We start from the raw sequence: 25,483 nt of genomic DNA, 5'->3' as shown, positions 1-25,483 counted from the left end.
GGTTGCACGGCTAATTGGTAGAGGACTTTCAAAAGAAGTGAAGAAGTTAAAAATACGTAATAAAGGTAGATTACATATTTACTTGCATACTCTACGCTGTAGAGCAAAGACTCATGGAAATGCAGTGAAGTGGTTGGAAAAGTATGGTTAGCGATGATTACGGTTAAAATGAGCGAACGCGAATTAAAACGTATAGTAAACCACTCAAACTTATCTTTTACGTGTTTAAGTAAAAGCATTACTATTTCAAATTTAAAGTGCATATTAAAAGCCAAGTTTAATGTATGAAAGCACTTATGCTTTCGCATTGTGATGTTAATCCGTGGATAGCGTCTGACGTCATGGAGTTATGGCATTTCATGGAGTTATGGCATTTGTTTTGTCACAATTGTCGAGACATACCGAAGAGTATTTCTATTCATTCGCATTTTCACGATGCACAAGATAAAAGTAGCCTGTATCGAAAATTCGCGGAACAAAAGCAGTTCCTGTTCATTTGTTTTCAATGTATTTTGACTGTTTCATTATTGTTATAGCGGTTTTTCATTAGCCTTTTGTTTTGTGTATCTTTAGAAGAATCTTTTCATTGTAACTCTTTTTTAAGGCAGTGAAAAATAGTAAGCTTTATAGAGATTTACGTGAACTATTGAACATAACTGAATATAAACTATACCAGCAAGTAAACGCACTTCTTAATTAGGGATGAGCGTCGGTCAGAAATAAATACCTTATTAGAAAATTATCCGAACATGTCACATATCAACCGTGAAATAGGCACTAATTTAAAAAAGAGTAAGCCTACTGTAATTAAAAGTAAAAGAACATGTTACGTTTGAAAGAGCCCCTTGTACATAAACTAGAGTCACAGGAGTAGTAAATTTTACGAAACTACTACAATGCTTCCGTAGAGAGTCGAATATTTATTGTTTTTGTAGGGCCAACATAAAAACAACTTTTTTCTGTGTTTCTGCTTTTACTTCACCTACGAAACTTTTCAATTTGGTGAAATTCCAAATTTGAATTGGTTTAAAAAATGGAATTGTAACTAAACAATCAGGAATAAAATAGTGTTTTTTGGTAGGGTTTGAAGTTTGAACAATATTCAGTACGATGAAGTGTATGGTGAGTTTATTTCTCTGGCTCCAAATTTGTTAAAAAAATAGTTTATAAGTAGCTATTGAATAAATTCCTTGAATCTGCAATGATATAACAAAATAAATTTGTGTTAGTACGATGCTCAGACTTGATCGTTTGAATGACAAAATGTCATATATTCAATAAAGAGTGATGTGGTGAATGATAGTGACGAATGGTCAAATTTGTCGGTTATAAATACCGATACGATAACAGGTGGAGTGGAGCGGATAGAAGATCTATCTACATTGCATCAAATGCAGAAAAACCGCTATATTCTGATACGTATGGTTCCGCGTTACTGGAAATGTACTCTGAGGCATTTAAAGCGGATCTAAATGGTGCGATAATTCTTGGTTATGTGATACCCTTAAGCAATTAGGGAATAAATCAATTGCAAATTTATCAAAAAAGGCGCTTTACGAAGCTTACATTAGGATACCATGCAGACGTGTATTTCACGCACCTTGTTTTATAATACCTCCTAGCGAATGTATAAAATACAACCCCTTGCTTGACAAAGAGGCGTTGAGAAGTATCACCAAGGTGTAGCGAGGGATCACTGACTGCCTATTAAGTCCCTCTTATAATTTAGGTTGGAGTAATTTTGGAGCCTAAGAAATTGGGCCATTATGGTTGTTAGGCCCTTTATCGCAAGTTCTTAGAACGTCCCTAGAAATTTTAATGCAGGTAATGAATTATGATCGAGTTCCAAAAGCGTTTCGTGCTAAGTATTTAATTGACCTAGTATTTTTTGCCATCATAATTACTATCTATTTTCGCCGTGAAACGATTGAAGCGTGTACGAAAATTATGAAATTTAATGCGACTGTGTAATCAGCGGCGCTCGTTAAATAATAATATGTTAAGCGCGATCAAAAGCTTTGCGATTAAAATCAAGAGCTCATTGACTGCTCCAATCAATCGCCAACAAGTTAAGTACGTTATTCATCGGATACAATTTTATTTAGTTATCTCGGCAAGTTTACTCGTATTATGCTCGTTATCGATTCGGCTACCTTTGACATCTTCGTTAATTTGATAAATGGATGGGTCTCGCTGCACTACGGTATATCGAGCTGACGGTTCCGGCGCCCAAGGCAACGGGAAACTGGAATAGTCGAATTTCCCGTAAGGCTGTGGCAATCTCTAGCAATATAGCTGTACGTGTATGTGCGTCACCTAACACAATTTTTGCACGACACTTTCAAGAAATTGAAACAGAAGTGTCTCGGAGAAAGATTTGGATGTTTCAGAGCTGAGTACCAACGTATCTCCTCGCGTTCCTGTTTCATTTCAGTACGTTGTTTTTTTATTATGTAAACGAATCGAGCTTGATCGTGACGACGCTCTATTCGTCGGCGAACTCGAGCGATAGTGAACAATTTTGTGTCGCTACAAATTGATTGGTAATCAGAAACGAAATCACTATGCTGTCGTCAATGAGGTAACGAAGTGACATATTGCAGACTACCTGGGAACGAGTTCCATCGCGCGACATGTACTTACCGGCCTTGCTTCCAGGAATGTATAAATATGTATATGAATGTTCATATACATTTTCTGTGCTAGCTGAAACAGCGGTTAAGATTTTCAGTTTTCCCTTGGGAATCTTATGTGCCTTTCGTAGTCACAAAGAATCTATAAGCAACATTTCAACAAAATCCAATGTTCTGCGAAGTTTTGCTACTGGGTGTATGTATTCGCTTAGCTTGCTTGCTACATGTATACATTTCTTAACACCTGAGAACGTATTCCAGAATGTTTGAATATCAACATTCTTCGAGAGTAAGATTTGAACAGAAAACTCGCTTGAAATAAATCCACAGTCCGAGTTTAAAGGGAATATATTGACTTGTTTTCAATTGATTTAAGTGTATCTCGTACTCGCAAGCAGATTCTACACTGTTCGATAATAAAACGCAATATTTTTGAACAGATTTTATGTTCTTGATAAGTTTCATTCACTAGTGAATTTCCACGTTTCTCCAAATGAATATTCAGATGCAGGTGACAAGCTCGTTACTTGGTGAAACTTTGGCACACAACAACAATATGAACCTACGTTAGAAATATCTCTTACAACACAATGAAATAAATGTGTACGTTACTTTGCAGGCTGTATTGGAATAAGTATGGTGTCTTGGCATAGTCGTTAAACCTCTTTTTGTAAAGTACATTACAAAATGAGATTATTAGGTTATGTTATATTAAGAAATTATTATTACGAGTATGTTATGAAATCCGTCTCGGAAGTTTCACAAAACATTTAAGTAACATACACACAAGCACCCAGACTCATGACAAGTATTCGTAGACATACAAATGCTTATCGGACTCGTGACTATTGTTCGATTACAACTGGACTTTTTCATTCCTTGTAACTGGCCAGTTCGCACTTATGCTTGAACAATAAATCTTTGAGTTCCGAAGTAAAAAAAATTTAAAACAAAACAGAAAGTCTATATTATTATATTTTACGTAAATAAGGTCTTGCCTTAAAAAAACAAACTGAAAAGAATAAAATAAATTTTAGTACGTAATATACACCTCTATTTCGAACTTACACCTTTTGAAGTGGGTGCCAAACCAATAAAACCAAAATGAAAGCGGCTACATAGAGAAAACCATACGACAAAATATTAATGTTTTATTAATTTTGATAGTAACGAACTATCAAAATTAATATAACAGTTTAAAAAATCTCCATTAAGCAAAACAATATCCTGGAGCACGTGGGAGTCAAAATGCAAAATAATTCTGTAGAAATTTTTGAACTCAAATATTCATGAGTCCTTTAAAATAATGTAGGCCAGTGGAAGACCTTTCTCGAGTTATATTTAGTTCAACAATTTCGTTATATTCAACACTATTTTTTGCTCGCGACTTCATCCGCATGTTTAGGATTTTTTTCCACGATTTTGTACACTCAATTTTCTTGTTTATTTGTTTGTTTGTTTGTCGTACGGGTTGGATTTTTGTAACTCAATTTTAAGGCACTTCCCGATAAGTTAGCAGGAAAATTTGAATGGAGTGACATTTAAAAAGTGGGTTTTTAGATTTTTTAAATCTTTTAATTTATTCATATCGGATTAATTGTTTGTGAACGCAAATTCTCTTTGTTTTTTTGTAAAATATTGCATTGCTGCTCTGCTTCTTAAAATTAAAGCGTGATGATAAATATTCTATAGCCTTGCTCAATAAATAAGCTAATTACTTCAACTAAAAACACATTTCAAATCGGACTACCAGTTCCTGATATTAGCGCGATGAAACCAACAAACAAACTCTTCAACTGTATACCTAATATTAGTAAAGATTTGTAATTGTGCTACGTTCAGTAGAGTAATATAAGCCAATTAATTAAACTTCTGTTTCACTTAGATGTTGATTACAGTGTGGAGTAGAGCTGCATAATGCTAAGTGTAATTATGTATGCAACTTACCTACCTGTATCATCACGTTTGTATTAACTAAGTGGAAAGTAGGTTGAATAGAGAGGATGAGAGGGTTTGAAAAAAAAACGTCTGTTTAGTGCGTTAGCTAGATGAAGAAGTATTGAATAGTCTTATAAGATTTTTAGTTGAAATACGATTTTTTTTCCTGAATGAAATTAATTTGAAAATTGATTTTTTTTTAATATGTTTTATAAAATGAAAGCCTATTTTTTATAACCACATTATAATTTAATTGTTAAACGAACTTAAAAATGTTTTATAAAGCTATCGCCAAACTATTAACGTGAGGTTTTAATATTAAAAAGAATTACTTAAAATAGTTTTCATGTCCATCAAGTATATTAGAAAAAATATTCACATCAATAACACATCAATACGAGTACCTGTCCATTTAAAAGAACAAATACCGCTGCCTTAAAAAAAAGCGACAAACTTGAAAGCTTCGTCAACCAGTTAAGACCACGAGCGTCGGAGTTTAACTTCGCTTTTGATTCCACTTGTCCCGAGAGGCGCGGAGCAATACCGTTTGATATTGCCGCGTATTAAAAATTTAATCTGTTCTTGTTTACGTATGTATAACAATAAGAAGTAAGTTTAAATCAAGTCTGTAGCATTTGTGATTGTGTTATAGGTGTAAGTTATTACGTAAAAAGACGTCCTTTAAATACAACAGATTTATTTATTTTGTGGCTTTAAATGATACAAAAAAACAAACAGGAAGTACTTTTTATAAAAACATACAAGTATGTTCGTTCCTTTATATTATACTAGCTGTGCCCCTCGGTTTTACTCACGTTCATCCGGCTCCTATTGCCCCTTCGATAAGTGGAATATTCGACACAAGAATATTTTTTTTCTAAACGAACCATGCAGACATTTTTAGCTTAATAAGGTTAATATACATTTCATGCGTTATTGCATCATTGACCTTAAATACAACCAACCTACTGTACTACAGTCACACTATAAGTCCAGAACTTTATCCTCCGCCCATATAATCAGTCCATATGATTAACAAATCCGCACCACGTTCGTGTCTACAATAAAATTATGTAGATGTAGTCTTAAGCCAGCCTCCTAATATATCCGAGTGAGCAGGGGCGCGCCACTTTCCTTGAGCGCTCTTATGGGATCTTGAATCTCTCAGCGCCAAACTTATTTCTGTTTCGCATCAAACTTACAAGTTACGTACGAATGAGTTTGCTTGTGCTGTTCCTAAGGCTTCCGTTGCTAGTTTATTTATAAAGTACATTACGTTTATTGTTTTGAGGCGAACTTTTGTGAAATGTAATCCGTTGATTAATTTTGTAAGGAAGGCTGGTTGGTTTTCTTCATTTGTATTCCTCGGCAATGTTAGTTAGGTAAATACTATTGATATACATTTATATGATGTGCTTATCGTATAAGTGTGCTTAATTTTTGTAATCGCCAAAAATCTTCTTATTAGAATTTGTATTCAATCCGAACATTTTTTTTTCCATTCGAATTTTAAAGGGCAAAAAATATATAATATTTAAAGGCAATACATAAACAGCACTGACTCACATCGATGCTTAGCTAAAGCGTCAATGTGAGTCATCAGATCTATCACTTAAATTAAGCTTCCAATCACAATATTTCCAGTCCTCGTTCACTTTGATGTAAAAAAAAACAATTGATATTAGTAAATAGTTCAATACTAAATGGATTTCGGCCATTTCGTCGAGTTAAAAATAAAATAGCCTTAGCCATAGCCTTGAATAAAAAATAAACTAATTTACGAACATTAAAAATGTATAAAATAAAGAGATAATTTACGTTAATTTAGCATGCAATGTAGGCATTAGAGCTAGAACCAGCCAGATTGGAAAGAAAATTAGATTTTGCTTTTTGAAATATTTTATTCTTTGTTCTTTTCATAACTGTGAATAGCATTGCTTTTGTAACAACAACTATAGGTTATGAATGTTATTTAGTGGGAATGACCGAGAATTATTTTAATAAGAACAATCTGTGAACATAGGTATCACTAATTAGCTATAACGGCTCATGAGATAGAGCTTCGTGACAGACAGACGGATAAACGACAGCTCAGGCTGTTTTTTTACGGGTTTCGTTATCACCTTTAATAAAAAAAAATGTTTTGAATAAATAAACTCATCCTACGGCGGTCCTCTGGACGTATTCAGCCCACCAGTAATGGTATTTTCAGAGTGTTAGAGACCATAAATATAGAAACATGTTTACCTCTATGTAAATAACTTTACTATGCTCACACAACGTAAGTTATACCTAACTTTAAGGCCGCAGATTGCTGTCCTATTTATTTTCAATCAATCGATCCCGTAGCTTAACGCAGGTAATTGAATTAAGTTGAAAAATTCACGCTCCAATAAATATTGTAGGCAAAGCGATATATAAAATACAATTTTTACATATTACATTTCTTTCCACTAATTAATTAATTCTGTATCTACCTTCCGTTTATTGGAAAATTGAATATGATCAAAAGGTTTAAAGTTGTTAGTGCAATGCAATTTTAATAGATGAATCAAATGGTAGTATTGAACATGGATGTATTTAAAGGTCCACACAACGTTTATAGGTCTGTTCCGTTGTCGCTGTAAGTGTGCGTTCGAAGGGGTTTGACCGATGACGGATAACCTCTTGTTTAAATTTCCGTCTGCATGGATATCCTAGTGGTTGAAGACACCACTCCGAACCCGCAGGGTGCGACGTATAGCGAGCTCGATCCAGGCGGACGACAGGCGTTTGTGTGATCCACAAAAGTTTGTTCTGAGTCTGGGTGTCTTTGTGCATGTGACTCGAATGTTTGTGAAACCCCCCATCCTAGCGGAGATATTAAAGAAAAAGGAAATGAGAAACGGCTAGACAAAATTAATTAATATTAAGCACCGTAACTGATTCAACCCAAACAATAAAACAAATAATCACTACTAAAGCCGGGCTCACATAACCTACTTACATTCTGCAAGCAAACTTATTTGTGTGAACTTTAGGTAAGTTTTCCGGACCGACTCTCAGTTTGCAACCGGCCACTTTGTTTGATACCACAAACTTGACTATTTTCAAAAGTTTTACTCGCCCTAATGATAAGTCTATGTGTCATGTAGAATTGCGGACTACTGTTACAGTACTTTTGCTTTTATTGCAAAACTTGTTGATATGGACGTCATAAAACATTTGGTAGGCTTTGGTGTCCTGTGTCAAATCAAGGGTAGATGAATTACAGTTGCTCATCTTTGTATATTCCTCCCATTGTCTAGTCTTGTCAAAAGGTATGTTTAGGTCAGAAGATTAACTTCAACAGTGTAAACAAGCTGACTGGTTTTTGGTCTAGTGGTAACTAGCCTTAACTGCCATACTGGAGGTCGTGGGTTCGATTCCCTTTCTTTACAAATTTTGTGTACTTTTCTCCTTCAATCTTGGTTTGTATCGGGATGTAACTTTTTTTTATCATTTATGCATTTAGAAATATATTAGTATGTTTATCAGTTGTCTAGTACTCATATTACGAGCTTTGCTTAGCTTGAGAATTGATGGCGTAGTGCTGAAGTCGTTTGATACTATAAACATTTACGTTCCATAAAACAAATACTCGTCACTTTAATTTTTCTTATACGAGTATTGCGTCCAAAAACAGCGACGTCGCGTGGGCGTCAAATTGTACTATGCAGACTGCCAGTGTGACGTGGGTTTTCATACAGACACGGCTTTAAGTTCCGAACGTGGAAATATTCTCAGACCGAGTCTTTATGTGTCTATATGACGCGAGTCAACATAATATTTCACGTTGACTTTCGTACTGGCTGAAAATTATTACCTCTGCGGGTACTATGAAAACATAAAGCACAATTGTTGTTGATGTGAAAGTGAGAGAGCGCTACACACAATGTAATGCTGTCTCTTTTCCTCAATGGCGGTAGTTTGAATTGAGGTTTCGTGGTACAGGCATTGAAACGTGTTGAAGAAAAGTCACAGTGACGGCGCTGGGAGCAAAGAGTTGTTTCCTAATGGAATCTCTTCACTCGTTCCTTCAAAAGCACTAAGGAAGTCAATAAAAGTTGCGAAAGTTTCTTATATTTTAAATATTTTTATATTTTTTTGGTAACATTCATACAATACTTTAATCAACTTTTGTTGTTCTATCAAGAAGCGGTGCACAGAGAGTGTCACGATCCACATGATTTTTATAAACTTAATACTTTTTTGACTTACTTAAACTTTTTTGTAGAGCTGTTAGCACGAATTTTAAACATTGACTTTTTCACTTTACTGTGACGCAATAAGTATTATCTAATATGTGGAAAGATTTGGGGGAGGCCATTGCCTAGAAGTGAAATACAGTTGTATAGTTTAAAGTTGCTTAAAATGATTTAAAACTACTGAAATATTTTACGAATTTGGATTTAGACGAGACTACATAATACGGTTATATGCCTCATCGCCTACCACATCAAAAATAACACTTTCAAAAGATAAAACCAACGCAATTAAGAATCAACTCATAAACAAACCCTTTCCATTATTCATTAAATTAACCAAGATCGTTTTAAATTTGTAATCTAACCACTTATATTAAGGCTCAGTGTTCATCACTCAGTTTCAGTTCCTGATACTTAATTGTGCTTAAAAACAAAGTCCATTAGAAAGTTCATCAGTTTACACGTTAATTAAGTACCACTTAAATGGAGGTTTCTGATCGAGGCCGCGACTTACGCGCGATACGTCCGAACGAACTTTAATTACTTTACCCCGGAATTATAGAAAAGTAATCATTTGTTATATGTGAGTGCAAGTCAAGCTATCAAAGAGTTGACCGAAGTTTTTTTTTTAAATTTAGATTATCATGTCAACACACCTTTGTATAGAGAGAGGTATGACAAAAAAGGTTATAAATATCACACTAAAAATTAAACACAAAAACCTCAACATTTAAACTATTACAGTTAATTAAGATTAACTGTAACAGTTTCAGTGAGGTCTCTACATAAGTGTGGAGACCTCACTGAAATAATGTTCTCGAATTTAAATAAACATAAAAGTTAATAACAAACTTTCTGCTCTTTGTGTAAAATTAAATTACTATTTAATAGATACTTTTGCAATTAATAGATCACAATAATTGAGTAAACAATATTCGATAAAGTATAGGGGATAAGTACAGTTTTTTTATGTAAAAAAAAAATCCACCAAGAAACGTATAAGGCATAAGGCAAGGACGTTAATATACACCGCTTAATTCCATCGGAGCGGTTAACTAGCAGTACATTACGTTGCATGTCACTTCTAGATTGATTTACACCTGCGTAGGCTACTTTCCTTAAAGCGGTGTAATGATTCATTCTAGTAAACACCGTAGGTACAATTCATCGCTCGTGCGCTCGGTGCTATGTGTGTGCGATGGACTACAATAGAGATGAGTGCGTCAGACAGATAATTAAAAAAATATTCGAAACGTATTTTTGTCCTATTTTAAGAATAAAAAATTACAAAGATGATTTCTTTTAAAGTTTAGGACACAGGGTGTAGGGGTAAGTTTAAGTGATTTGTGGCTTATCGACATTTTGAAAATTTATGCACAGAAGTGATGCTATACGTAAGTTTAATTCAGTGTTATGTGACAAAAGAAAAAAGGTGTGCCCATTATAATTAACTAGCTGTTGCCCGCGACTTCGTCCGCCTGCTTAAAACATATAAGTTATGATTTATACCAGCCCTGTTTTTTCCACATTTTCCATTGTATCTTCGCTCCTATTACTCGCAGCGTGACCTTCCTCGATGAATGGTCTATTCAACGCAAAAATAGTTTTTCAATTTGAACCAGTAGTTCCTGAGATTAGCGCGTTCAAACAAACAAACAAACAAACTCTACAGCTTTATATATTAGTATATTGAAGCATTAACTTGCGTGATACTAACACACAAATGGAAGTTGTATTACTACACAACGATCCTGTATATTTACAAGAGTCACCCACACATGGCGCCACGAGCAAAGAAGAGTTGAGCAGACTATAAATTTATTTTGTAAGTAACAATGGCTGTCTTGTAATAAGCCGGAGTTTATTGTTCGATGTTCCCGTTGTTCGGTTTTTGTTTTACAGGCGCGCAGGAGATAATACTTAGTCATTTCTGCTATTATTGTCAGGAGTGTTTTATTATTCAGAGTGACCTTACATTACGTATTTTTGGGGTGAATGTAGCTTAAAATATTCGTACATAGATCGTTTTAGATATTTTGTTACTTTTCTTGGAAGAATGGAATTTGTCTCAGGTATGGATGTCTTTAAAAGACAAGCAGTAGTAGTAGTTATGACTTTTAGAAGTCTTTTTAGAGCTATCCGTGTTTAAATTGTATTCGTAAATATTTACGTCTTGTCTCTGATAAGTCTATATCACAGTGACATTTCATCACACAGTTGCATTTACAACAGTCGATATCAAATGCTCAATGTTCACTTTTATTTGTACGTACCAATACATATAGGTGTATATTGACCACAAGAAAACATCGAACATAATTAAGTCCTAGCAAAGAAAAATCCTTATCTGCGATTGTATGAAGAATAACTAGGTATCATAATATTGTTACTCACACACGCTTTATGCAGAGATGGTTACAGAGAAACTACGTGGTAACCGGCTGTCATGGTATGGACATGTTATGCGGAGGAATGAAAATCATGTGGTAAGGAAGGCGTTAAGCATGGATGTGGATGGATATAGGGGAAGAGGACGACCAAAGAAACGATGGATGGATTGTGTGAAAGACGATATGGCTGTAAAGTGTGTTTCTTGTGAGATGACGGCCGATAGGAAGGTATGGAAGAAGATGACATGTTGCGCCGACCCCAAATAAAATAATTGGGATAAGGGCAGGGGAATGATGATGACACACGCTTTATGCAAGAAACCTCGACAACAGTTCATTACTGAATATGTTTAAAACCATTTTCTTTTTTCTCCGGGCACATGTAAGATTATCGCTGTTGGTTCACAATGAATTTCCAGCACAGTTTTCCGGTTACATAAACTAAAAGATACCAGATTACTAGTTTCGCCAACCAACAGCGGCTAATTAGGGAAAATTAATTTGACTTTGTTTTAGCGTTTTAACTATTTGTGTTACCGCTTCGTTAGATTCGATGCTGTATTCTATATATATCTACGTAATTACGTTATTCATGTATTTTTGTAGTGATAATTCTATAAAGTAAAATTTTGCACGTACAAGAAGGTTTCATTGATGAAACAAGGCTTATTTTTTGTACAAGAGGATATCTGCTGTCACATCCATCATTTATATTATATTTTATTACACACAAGGAAATTATAATTGTTTGATCAATGTAACGTACGGCAGATACCATCGCAGCGGGAAAAGTAAACGTCGTAATTACCACTCAATGTACAATATACATATTTATAACAAGAACAAGGATTTTAGGTGTGACGCGTTTATAGACGAGCAAAATTTTGTAATCTTGTCGAATGCAAATTGAATGAATAGATAATGGAATCGGCTTTGTCGAAGGCTAAATTTCGTTCGCTGAAATCGCCTTCTTATGCTAATATTTAAAATACACAGCTTGCCGTCCATCGATACGGGAGCGCGGCTTATGCAAGTTACGACTTCGCTTGCGAACCACTTGCTCTTAGAGCACAACGCTTTAGATATTCTTTCTCGAGTCGCACACAACTTTATCAGGTCGAAATTTGTAGTCACACGCTCGGGGCTACCTAAATCATGAGATATATACTCTTTTGGAGTATGTTCGAGAATATCTTATGGGGTTTTCGATAACGTTTGCTATTTTTAACATTTTTTTACCGAATCAAATTTGAAGTTGTGCTGGCCCGTAGATTATTAGTATATCTTTTTCAAGCTAAAACTTGAACCAGTCAAATGTACATCCCGTATAAGGTCTTTTTTTAAATTACCTCTTTAATTTCAGAGCGCGATAGCGTTTCGAGAAAGGTAACTCATCTACAAACCGTTGTTTAATCTACTCTTATATTTTGACATACCTGCGATAGCTCGTCCCAGCAACAAGGCGCTGAAGAGTATAGAGAGCATTCGCCCTCTCCCTCTGGCCACCATTTTGGAGACTAGTCGTCAACATCAACTGGTCATCATTGTACACACTTTCACGCCGTAATGTTTCACGTAACACTTATGCACACAACGTTACCATTGTCCTTGTTTACTAACTTTACACTCGCACTTTGTCAATAGTTTTAATTAATTGCACTGCGAAGCTAACGGTAAGGTGAACTAAGCTGGAAATAAGTACTATTGTTTACTGATAGCATAAATAAAAAAGGAAAGGAAACGAAATTAAAAATTTGGATATTCTTTACAATCGTCAATTTTAGTTCGATTTGTCACGTGACTTCGACTAGTGAGTCGTTTTCTATGGGCCCTGACTTTTTTAGGCCTTATTGTTTCAATAATACTAAATTTAAATACACAGTATATTTTCTCAGTTCAGCTCGCAAACCTGCCATTTCAATCAACTTCAACAAGGTTCATTAACTGTACCATTTAATGTGTTAAAGAACTGAACTCGCTTAAAAACGTCGTAGTGAAATATAGTTCACGTAAAACCACTTTTATAAACCCTAAATCGGTTAAACTTTTATAAAATGATCATCAAATATTAAATTGACGTATTTATAGTCTAATAACAAGTCATAAAAGTGTTATACTCAGAATATACATTATACACGTCGTTAATATAGTGAGGGTAAATTTATGAGCGAGAGAATACGGACTTTAATATGTTAGCCTGGCTGAAATAAGCGAGATAGCCTGGAAAATATCTAGACCTAACTTAGGCACATGATTGAAGCGGTACGGTAATACTTAGAGTAGTATAACTGTGTGGAAGAGGGATGCCGCTATACGCCTCGTAGCGCGCTATCCCGCTCCCACAACTGGAATAATATGATAACTTTAAGACGTTTCGGTAGGCTCCAAGGTCTGTTTACAGATGGATGGTTATCCTGTATCTGTACGTAATAATTTATTATCGTATAACGGCCCTTTCAGGCATTTACGAAACGTTCAATGAAGGAGATAACGCAAGATCTTCATGTAAAATATTTTTGTTGTAATTTTGACAAGCAGAAAACACCAACTCGAGCTTATATGAACAACGTGCTAAAACTACGATTACAACAAGCACGGTTGGATTAGATTAGAATCCACACACTAAGCCCATATTAGCCGGATAGTTTCATATGGACCAGGAAAAACAAAAAATAAATGAACAGCGTCATAAAGCTCGTATCTACACAATGTTAAGTGGCGATCGCGAAAAACAAACAATACAACACCCAGAACGAAGAAAAGTTTACACGCAAGATAATTGTGTTCTCAGTACTTTTACTGCTATACCTTTCAGAAGATACTAAAAATTTGTACATTTTACCACGAGTGTTTGAGATAAAAGAAATCAGAGTATCAACCTTATTACTATCTGATAAAGTCGGTGTCAGTGTTGAAGAGTTGCGAATGATGTGCGGGCGACTGTAGTAGTCGTCGTAAACTTTGTTCAAAGGCAGAAACACAATTCACAATGTCACCGTAACTTTTTTAGGCGTTGTAGAATTAGATCGGATTTTTTTACTGTTTTACATCGCAAAGAGAACGGAGCACTTGACAAAGGGCTATTGTCTTACAGTCAACTACTTTGAAGTGCCGATTTCGTTTGTTTTCGTCTTTATGTCCAAGTCGTAAGGTTTCTTTTCGTTTATCGTTTTTATTGTCGAAGTGGCGTATGTTTGACCGTGTGTTGTAAAGTCTGCGTACCTAATGTTCGCCGAAGGAAAAGTCCTTGATTGATGTTTTAATATACCTAATGCTGAACGAGAAACATAAAATACGATCCATCAATCAAGATGTGAAAGACAGGAATAAAAATAACTTATTGATAATGAAAAAAGGACCTTAAAATGGTTTTAAAAGAACTAAAGCTACCACATAGGTTAGGCAAAATAATAATGTAACGTAATGTCAAAACATAATTCAATTTAAGAAATTATTAATCTCATGCTTACGTCATTAATTTTCGACATCCGATACAGGTAAAACTTGCCCGAATAATGGTCAGCCTTGATAAATTAGTAGGCGCAACAGTTATGTAGATTGGTAGACCATTTAAATAAAGCAAAGGACAATCAATGAAAACATTTTGCAAAACGAAAATAAAGCTCACTAAAACTGCTAGTTTTATGTAATAACCGTCCATATTTACAAAGTAATTATCACATAATCGAATTTTTAATTTGTAACCTTTAATATTTCCTTATAAGTAACGGTATATTTTTGAGAGGTCAAAATACACTGGGCGGAATAACTTGGTCCCATAAAAGGCCTACAAACCTTTTTTATGGAGTTCAAGATACAGTGGTCTTTAAGTTCTAGTTCTGCTGACTAATTTACACATTGGCGTGTTTAGGCGCGACAATCTTTATTGCCTTTCGTCACTTATACACCTATATATGTTAATAAATGTCGCTGAAAAGTTTTTTAATAACACGTTCGACATTTTATTGGCTTGTTTTTGGACTGTGTAATTAAGTTTCCTATTTGACGAGGTTATTATGTTGCCAGGCCTTTGCTTGGTGACACTGGTGACAGGAAAGTTGAATGCTTGATTTCCATACTTAATTATATTTTTCTTTTTAATTTTAGGCATAGATAGTTCGGTAAAAAATTTATTAACATAAGTGTTATTGTAGAAGATATTCAATAGTTGGATAGATAAAAGAAGTTTGTCCAAAAGTTATATTTTGTATACAAGTTCAAATGCTAGATGGATCTTTAGTTGTGTATGGATTCGTCACAACCAGGAGTTTTTTATATACATAAGTACCTGGCCCACTATGCGACGAATCCTCGGCTTTAACACAAATCCAAACTTAGCGAGATTAAAGCAAGTTAAACTTTTAAGTTGTTGGTAGTCAGTACAAAGGTAGGTAGTGTACCTACGCAAATTCATCTGATAAAGTAAAATTCACCCCACGCTGTTTTACAAAACGCGCACATAAGATTCCACAATTCAAATCAATTCATATTACGATTATGGATATGATTTCTTGTAAAAATAGCTAGAATGATGCAACATTTTAATTTCATATTAACTTACTTTACTTTTTAGTTACCTACCAAACTAATAAAAAGTGAAGTAAAATTCATAAAGTTATATTAATAGCGTTATGAATTAATAAACTTTACGTTACATACATAGTGCAGACTTCAATTAAACATACACAAGGTGATTTTTTAGTCGTCTTACAAAAGTAGCCCAGTTCATGTATCCGACGTAAAATAACCCTAGGCGCGATTATTATTTTCTTATCATCAACTAAGATAATAAGTACGAAGAAAAATTAAACAAGAAAAATCTGAAAAATAGTCTTAAAAATGATAAAAACGCCGCCACCCGCGCCCCTCACCATTGTTACAAGGCTCGGACCGCGCTCGCAATAGAGCTTAGTTTCTAAAAAACTACGAATTGCAACACCATATTGAATAAAAATTGCATTGATAATTTATTCAATTTTTTTATCATGAACGTGTTCTAGTCATAGGATAAATGAACTGGGCTGCTTTTGTAAGACGACTAAAAAATCACGGTGTATACAACCTAGTATTTCTTTATACAATTTATCAGACGAAGTGCTGTTACAGTTAGGTGCGACTTAGAAAGAGCCCTCACAACCCTACAATACCCAAAAATCAATGATTATTCATTGCCACCAATATTTTTATTGCGTCAAGCTGTTCTTGTGTATCGAAATCTAGTAACTATCTGCCCTTGAAGGAAACAGTTCCAACCTAATTAACACAAACCTTCTCAATGCAACCGAATCATTAACTGCAAAAGCCTTAAGTAATATGAAAATAGAACATCAAGTCATAAGTTCTACGATTGTCTTATAAACGGTGAAAACATCAATCTGAGTCCAAATGTGTCCTTCCTGATTTATTTGCTGACAGCCCTATTATGAATCTTCATTTACTAAAAGGAACAGAAACGTTTTACGTAATTTTAAGCTGTTTTTCCTTTTATTTTTGGTTGGGCAACTTTTTTTCTGTTTGTTTTCAGTGTTACAACTAATTAATGTTTTATTTAGAACATGCTTTTAAACGAAACGCATACATCAGTAAGCTTGCGGAATTTATTTATTTTTTTTCTTTAGTAATTTAATCATACCTCTACATTTCAATGAAAATGGAAAATTTATTCCTGAAACTAGTTTAGTTATGTTTTTGTTTTCTTTTCTTATATCCTGAAATAATACTACGATCTAAACCAAGATCAAGTAGCGATCCAGTGTTATCAGCGTCATTAGTTAGCGATGGAGCGTAGTTCCAACTTGTGCCACTGGATGAATTGGCGCTAGTGTCCGTTTCAAGAGTACCAACTAAATTTCAATCTCATTCAATTGAAACTGAAGTCCATTTCGTCAGAAGTAAGTTGAGGTACAGGTTCTAGTAACTAATTACTGAATGAAGGTTATAATACAACGATAAGTACCTATAGAGGTCATTGTACTAGGTTATGAGTGCTGTTTACACACACATAATATTTCATAATATCTAACATAAGCTTCAGTAATTAAAATTAATATATTTGCATAAATACAGCCGTGATTAGTATCGTAATGTCGAACGCAAGTCAGACATAATGACACACGAACATGCAACGTTGTCAGTAAGTTTCCTAGTAACGTAAAATCCCTTTATCAATCTTCGAGGAAAAGGTTTTTGGTGTAAATGAAGGTAAATAAAAAAGGGAAGTAATGCGACACGGGAAATGTGTCAATCATGTCTGGGTATAGTTAGTTTTTATTAGTATTGAATGACAAAAATACGACATCAGATGTACAGGTCGATATAACATTATCTGTTATTTTGTGGTTTGTAATTACTGTGGGAATACACGTGCCAAGTTGTTATCGTATTAAAAAATAAAATAAAGAACGCAAAGAAAATATCTTGTTGTTTGCGTCTCAACACTGATGATCTCGGGTTCATATAAATAAATGAACACGATTTGATACTTTACTAAAACTACCTCTGAACCTTTAATGGTGTGTTCATCGCTTCATAAACAAGCAGAAATACTATACATCAATTTTGATAGTTTAAACTGTCTAGTTAGCACTATTCATGAGATAAAGACTAGCGACAGATAGACCGACGGATAGCTGAGAATTGGTTCCCTTTGCCCTCTGGTTAAGAGGCCCCAAAAAAGATTACGAATGAAAACACTATCTAAATTCCAAAAAGTAGAAAATAATAATAACAGAATAAAAAACTCACTTAAAATGTGATTGACAATTAGTTTTAAATTATTTCGTTGACATCACATTAACCTTTTCCAACTCAGTGTTAGTTTAGTTTAATAGAATGGGCGCATGAGATGTCGACTAGTTTCAAGTGTTGTGTAGTTAGCGTTTAATGTTTGTGTGTTAGTCTAGAGCTAGCAACCGTTTAGAGACTAGGATACTTAAACACTGGACTCATTATTTAGCCCTACACCACATTTTGCTTGTTAATAACAAATGGGCATCGGGCGTTGCTTGCATTATATACGAACTACAATGAGTTCGCCTCAATGCGTTTAATTTAAGTTAATTGGCTTGAAAAATACTACTTTGCGAATTTATTTTTGTGCCAATGTGAGAATGTTTGTTCTCAATATTAATAACATTTGTCAGACGGTTTGGTTTAATGATTATTGACTATACTAGTGCTTTATTAGAGAATAAATTTATCAAAATATTTAGATACTTTTTAGACAATACTCGAAACGATAATTTATGAACAATAGACGCCCTATTTATTTATTAATAATTAATATTAATAATCTAATTACGGACACGAGAAAAGCCACTTAACTTAATGGTAAACGCCGATACACACGCGTACACAAGTCCTATCTATAAAAGTAAAAATGAATAGCAAAATATGTAAACAACACTTATTTACGGAAGAGAATCAAGGTTGTATATAAAATTAGAGAAGTTTATATAATTGTGTACGGCATTGTACGGCGGTCATTTACAAAATTGGGCTGACACGTCGCGTGACTCGACAACAAGGCGTTGGCGAAACGTGTGAGGTGGTACACGCACACCGACGCTTTGGATCTTGCCTTCCACCTCCTCTCGTAATTGCACTACATGTTGGCTACACAACATCGACTTTGTATAGGATTTTATTTACAGATGTTTCTTAAAGGATGAATAGGAACGATGACTAGACGAATTACGATGTTTTTTCGAGCGCAAAAGTGAAAAGAAACCGAAAAAATAATAAAAATATGAGTTATTTTTCAACTTACTCGCACTTGTTTGAGAAACACAGGATTCATATAAAAACGAACAATTCACTACGCTCTTCATAAAATCACCAAAAAAGTTGTTGTGATTTATGACCTCATTAACACTTTTCGTGTCCTGAAAAATTCAATACCGATCAATAATTCAATACTATGTCAGATGTGAAAGTAAAGTCAAGGTAATTAGCGTGTCACATTGTATCAAGGTGAATAGGTGCGGGTCAATGAAAATATGTAATGTACTACTAGTTTTTTTATAACTACGCACTGTTCACGGATTTTTCGATATATGTACGGATGGATTTGTGAACCTCTTTCACGCTTAAACCACTAAACAGATTTAGACGAAAATTCGTGTAGAGATAGTTAATAATCTGAATTACCACATAGGATAGTTGTTTATCCCAATTTTATATTCCTGAGGGATCATTTGCGATTCGTAGCGGCCGCTGGCATCAGCTTAATATAATTAAGCCTGAAATCACACTACACGGAGTAGACTTCACCTTCGACCTTCCTAGACCTTCCATAGCTGCAACACTCTTAATTCAAGAGTTCGTGTTAAATAGGCTGCTTTAAGAGCTGATATTTCAACACAAATTTAATAGTCGGTAAGTTGCAAACACCCTAAAGAGAAAATAACATAATTAAACCTGTGCATCGTCATCATCTAAATGTGAGACGTTGTTGATGTCAGTTTGTTAACTAAGTTTAGGTTACATTAGAAATGGGTTCGTAAGTTCGTACTGTGTATGTAGGAACATTTGTACACAATTATGTTGTGTTGTTGCCTAATCTACTGCGTTATCTAGTAAAATTGTATAAATAATGATTTTTAGTGAAGTTTGATAGTTTTTATTTGATTTAATGTTGATAGAAAATATACTCAATTATAACTCTTTGTGGGTTGGTTTCATAGGGCCCAAAAAGGAAGAATCGTGAAAGGTTTTATTGGAGGTCTTTGCGCAATAGAGGGATACAGTGGGTTAGATAATATCAATCCTTTATATTTATTATGACGTACGCACTGTATCTTATCTCACGTTAACTTAGAATACAAATAATAAAACACGTCCACAAACAAGACAATTAGCGCCAACCGAGACAAATAAAAGAAATAAGCAATACAATTCAACACACAACATTCGAAACACAAACAAAAACAATCAGTACATTATTCAGGAAGAGAACCTAACAAACTGCAGTACAAGTTCTAATCATATTTTACAGTACGCTATTTACTTTAATCAGTTGAAGAACAGGCAGTGAGCTGAAAACAAAGACTCGTTAAAAGCCTGACGCGTCCCGGCTGCACGATCTGAGAGCCGCAACCAACTTCACCGGAATGATAACTGTGTTACTTCGGAAGTATTGCCGTCTTATCTGAATAAGTAAATCCTGGTCAATGCGAGATGGACTTGTGCAAAAATATGATAATAATAATAGGCATCATTGTTGACATTAAAAGTTGATATTAAAAATGTAGGACACTTACATGAAAATGTGCATTAAAACGACGGATAAACTTCATTTAATTTGAAGCACAAAATGCCTAGTAGTCTTAATAAGGGTCGGTGTGTCTGCTATTTTCAAATTTCCTTATGAAAGGTATATCATTTTTGGAGAAGGAAAATATTTGTTGTGTACGCCTACTTAATTTTAAAATCAAAAACAGTTTATAAAATTACCCTGATATGAATATACATCTCTGACAATAACGTTTTTTTTAATCACATGCCGTGTTCATGAAAAACTGTTCATAATAACCTATTAGAGTCTTACAAGTTGTTCGTTCAACGACCTTATATTCCTGAGTCACAAGTTTATTAATAAACGTAACACGATATTCTCAGAATTTTTTACAGTATGCTACATAGTAGCGATATAATTCGACTTAGATAACAACCTTATTGTATCGTAATAAGGTGTATATGACGGCGCGCGGATTAATTGAGAATACTTTGTTTATTTAGACGATTTTAATTGATTGTGGAAATGTGTATTAAGATAGTCCATAATTATTATTATAATGAGTAAGTGGTAAATTATAAAAGGGAGCGGGTTACCCCGAATAGAGTAGTAGGTGGCGCTAGGTGCGACGACGTTCGTTTTGCTTGTCAAGACAGTTGTCATAAAAATAGCGAGCACGTACTAACCTATTGGCTCCAAATAATATTCCATCTCAACCGTCCTATTGTATTCTACTCCATAATGTTATAAGTTCACATTATACAATCTACAAGATAACATTGACGCTTTTATTTCGAACATCCCGTCGCTCATACGCCCAAGATGGAGGCCAACCTAGACTGTTCGGAAAATGTTCCTGACGCTCCCACATCAGAAGTGCGATTACCAGCGACGCATCGTAAAAGATAAATACAGGTCAGCATGAAAATATGTCCTCAGAAAATTATTGCGATTGTTGGAAATATCTTTTTGCAATGCAACTACGAAATACATTTGGTGAAGATAATATAGACCGTTTCCTGGAATAGCATGCCTGAATTGAAGACGTGTTTTGGCAACATTTGATCAATTGAAAAACCCCAGCTGCAAATTTATGGCGATTACTCAATAGAAGTCGATGATTGATATGAGTTATGAGCACCTGAACCGCACGGATGAAGTTCTTGTCAGTGGAGAAGACTGCTATTGCTTTTACATTGGCGCACGCAGCGATGATAGAACCACGATTGTACAGAATTGCATTTACCACAGATATTAAAAGTCGCAGTAGACTGCAACAAGAACTCGTCGCGCTTACTTTTAGAAAACAAAGCCTACTATGTATGAGTATACCATTTCGCCGATAGTGGCAATGAAGTCACGAGTAGAAGACGTTCCAAAGGCCTATAGTTGTGGCAAGCAGGATTACGTATCGAATGAGTGCCGCAACCGTATAAAGAAAACAATCAAGTTCCTGTATAAGCTTCCAGAAGACAGAAGTGAGGTTGTTCTGAAATCGGTATCGACGATAAAGCAGTTTGTACGAGAAAAAGCAGGTTGACAGATCAAGCATTTGGAAGAAAGCGGATTGATTTGGTTTGAAATCTAGATTTGAAAATGAAAATTGGCCAACTATATACTACGTTGCTGTCTTACAATGCGTACTAAATTGAAATTCGGCAAGACGTTTAAAGGTTTGATGGTTATTGTACTAAGTTAATAAAGAAAAGCAACGCACGTAAGTGAATTTGTCTTTGCTAAATGGAATGTAGCATCATCACTTCGAGTCAATTGTATGTGGTCAAGTCAGTTGTATGTCTTGTGTTTGAAAAAAAGAAGTGAGTAAGTATAACGATTGTAGCCATTAGGCGAGGTATCGGAAGTTTAAGCAAAATGTCTTGAGTTTGATTTTTGTATGGTGCCAATATTGACAACTAATTATTGCTCTTATTACAGCTTGTCGTCTTATAATGTCGATTCAAAGAGACAGTTATTTGCGGAGGAGGAGCGACCTATGTCGACCGCTATGTCTGTACCTTAAAGTCATCGAGGGAAACTGGTGCGAAGTGCGGAGAGTGATCTGATTGTGTTGCGCTGTGTGAGCTCCAGCGAGTATCGAGTTAATTTGAACTGGGTGCTTATGGTCAAGCTTTCCTTAGGATCACTAACACAACGGTGGGTCGATTACAATTTATTTTTGATAAGGAGCGGCATATTTATCAGTATGAGTTGATGGCAGTTTCGTTAAGAAGTTGGTTATTTAAGATTTTAAAGTTATTGATTTACAAAAGGGGCTATGTATAGGACAAATAAAGTGTCAAATTGAAAGAACCAAGTTTAATGTTATTTTGATCAAGGTTTGAGAAAGTGAGGTTCTCTAGTAGTGGGTGTTGTGTTTGTAACCGGATGGAAGTTACGTGTGGTAGTGACTGGATAGAGGTTACCCGTTGTGATCGTTACCTAAGGAGGTTGCATGATCATGCCCGGAGGGAGGTCATTTTGGTTTGATGCTTATGATTGGATTAAAGTTATAAGTGTGATGATGAACATTTCCCAGGGTTAATCAAAGTTAAGCACTGATATGTTATAATAAGTTTCTTATTGTTTGAATGATAATAGGTGTTATTGCACATGTCATTGGCAGTTATGCGTTCTGAGTATAAGGCTGTTAACACTGTTGTTACCACTAGTAAAGATTTTATCCAAAGTGCCTATATCTTTAGTCCGAAAACTAAGTACCGTTCCAAATAAAGAACGAGGTCGAGAATGGTGATAGTATAGAATTTTAGGTCAATGGTCGGGATCGAAGCAGAGACCGTGTTAACTATGGCAGAGGTGGCGACTGAAGAGACTATGGTGACTCTGGCTGAGATTGGGTCTTGGAGAGGCCATGGAGTCGGGTGGACTCAGTATTCACATGGAATGCGTGCGGACTTTGTATGACTCAGATTCCTGCTTTGAGATTCGTGATTAGTTCCAGTAGTGAGTTGCTGGTGGCAACTGTAAGATTGTAGAGTTACTTGGTAGCTCTGACTTAATGAAAGGTTTCTGGTAAAGAAGATACAGATGTTAAGATAAAGTCAACTATTATAATCATGATAACGAATGACCGAGTGGTGAGTACTGCTGTGTTGTTCTTTGATGCATAATGATCTTTAATAAAGCAGACTTTAGCTGACAAGTTTCCAGGCTAACGTAATACAATGCTGTGCAATACGTAGCGATATTTTGGGTTGAGTCAACGCGGCCGTGGCCGTGCGGAATAAATGACTTTCTCCTAAAAATTAGGATTTCATATTTTTCATAAGTAAACATAAAGAAATATTCTTGGCTGAAAACAAATGTTGAATTTTGAGCTACGAGGTTTCCGTTGGTCAAATAAGACCCAATCCACGTAAGTGTGGAGCCTGAATTTGGAACTTAACTGAGTGAATTTTTGTTCTTGGTTTCTTGTACTTTTGATAATTTGTCCCTGGGATACTTCATGAGTAGAATGTGCCGATGACGGCGCGGGTAAGTGAGTCCTACTTGTGTGGTTAGAGGAGATCACTACTTAGCAGTTGATTCAATTTATCAGTTGGACTGTGTGGCACCGATTGGACTGTGTGTTGGCCTGTGTGGCAAATAGCCTGTGTGGCAAATGGCCTGTGTGGCAAATAGCCTGTGTGGCAAATAGCCTGTGTGGCAAATAGCCTGTGTGGCAAATAGCCTGTGTGGCAAGCCTGTGTGGCAAGTAGCCTGTGTGGCGAGCCTGTGTGGCAAGTAGCCTGTGTGGCAAGCCTGTGTGGCAAGTAGCCTGTGTGGCCAGCCTGTGTGGCCAGCCTGTGTGGCAACGATTAGCCTGTGTGGCGACGATTAGCCTGTGTGGCGACAACTATCCTGTGTGGCACAAACTAGCCTGGGTGGCGAACCTGGTTGGCATTCAAGGGCCTATGTGGCATTGGTGAGCCGGTGTGTTTAATATTTGCTAATCTATAGCTATAGCTGTAGTTGGAGTATAGTTCGGAGATGGATTTTATAATTTTTAAGATAGATTTGTGGAAAATGTGTCTTATGAGAAATGATAAGTGATCAGCAGTCACCCAATTGGTCAGGAAGGCCAAGACGAGAGTGTAGTGTATCATTTTATCTAATGTTTGCAGACAACAACGATGCACATGAGACACACGAGGACGTGTGACGACGCAGGACGGCCGTGACGGCGCGCGGATTAATTGAGAATACTTTGTTTATTTAGACGATTTTAATTGATTGTGGAAATGTGTATTAAGATAGTCCATAATTATTATTATAATGAGTAAGTGGTAAATTATAAAAGGGAGCGGGTTACCCCGAATAGAGTAGTAGGTGGCGCTAGGTGCGACGACGTTCGTTTTGCTTGTCAAGACAGTTGTCATAAAAATAGCGAGCACGTACTAACCTATTGGCTCCAAATAATATTCCATCTCAACCGTCCTATTGTATTCTACTCCATAATGTTATAAGTTCACATTATACAATCTACAAGATAACATTGACGCTTTTATTTCGAACATCCCGTCGCTCATACGCCCAAGATGGAGGCCAACCTAGACTGTTCGGAAAATGTTCCTGACGCTCCCACATATATTTAAAATTCGTAGTCACGATATTCGTGTTGACCGTGCGTAGAGGTCAAAGTCAGATTTAGATTTATTGTGTTATATTAATTTGTTTAGTATATACTCTTTGGTGTTTTTGACAGTTGTATTCTAGGAATATTAAATTAGTATTCTTTGTTAGGTTGGTAATGTATTTATAATTATATTAGCAGTTATGGAATAAAGAATGTTAAAAAGAATTATTTTTTACCACACGCTATCTAATATTACTTTATTGATCTGAAAAGGAATACATTTATGAATTAATACTGTTTTATTAGACATTTTACAATACGAGCAATAGGAAATATACTTTCATGTAACAAAGAACTTTTCGAAATAAGTATCATTTTGCATAAAATATTCCTCGTATGGGAAAGTCCAAAGTAGCGCAAAGATTACAGGAAAAATTATAGCGGTACTTTAATTCTGGGTAATAAAGTTTGGACAGGTACGAAACCCG

At 35.3% G+C, this 25,483-nt stretch overlaps 1 protein-coding gene across 1 annotated transcript in view; it reads right to left on the bottom strand.

Moving 5' to 3' along the window:
- LOC113497548 overlaps positions 1 to 12,952 on the bottom strand; it is a 66,823-nt gene extending 53,871 nt beyond the window's left edge. The window contains exon 1 of the mRNA XM_026877135.1: positions 12,624 to 12,952. Within this exon, the coding sequence (XP_026732936.1) occupies positions 12,624 to 12,696 (73 nt within the window). The 5' untranslated portion in view covers positions 12,697 to 12,952. The remainder of the gene's footprint in view (positions 1 to 12,623) is intronic.
- Positions 12,953 to 25,483: the final 12,531 nt, after the last annotated feature.

Source organism: Trichoplusia ni, chromosome 9 (genome assembly GCF_003590095.1).
Source record: "Trichoplusia ni isolate ovarian cell line Hi5 chromosome 9, tn1, whole genome shotgun sequence".
Lineage (NCBI taxonomy): Eukaryota > Metazoa > Arthropoda > Insecta > Lepidoptera > Noctuidae > Trichoplusia > Trichoplusia ni.
The sequence above is the reverse complement of the archived record's forward strand: the minus strand, read 5'-3'. Positions and strand labels throughout refer to the sequence as shown.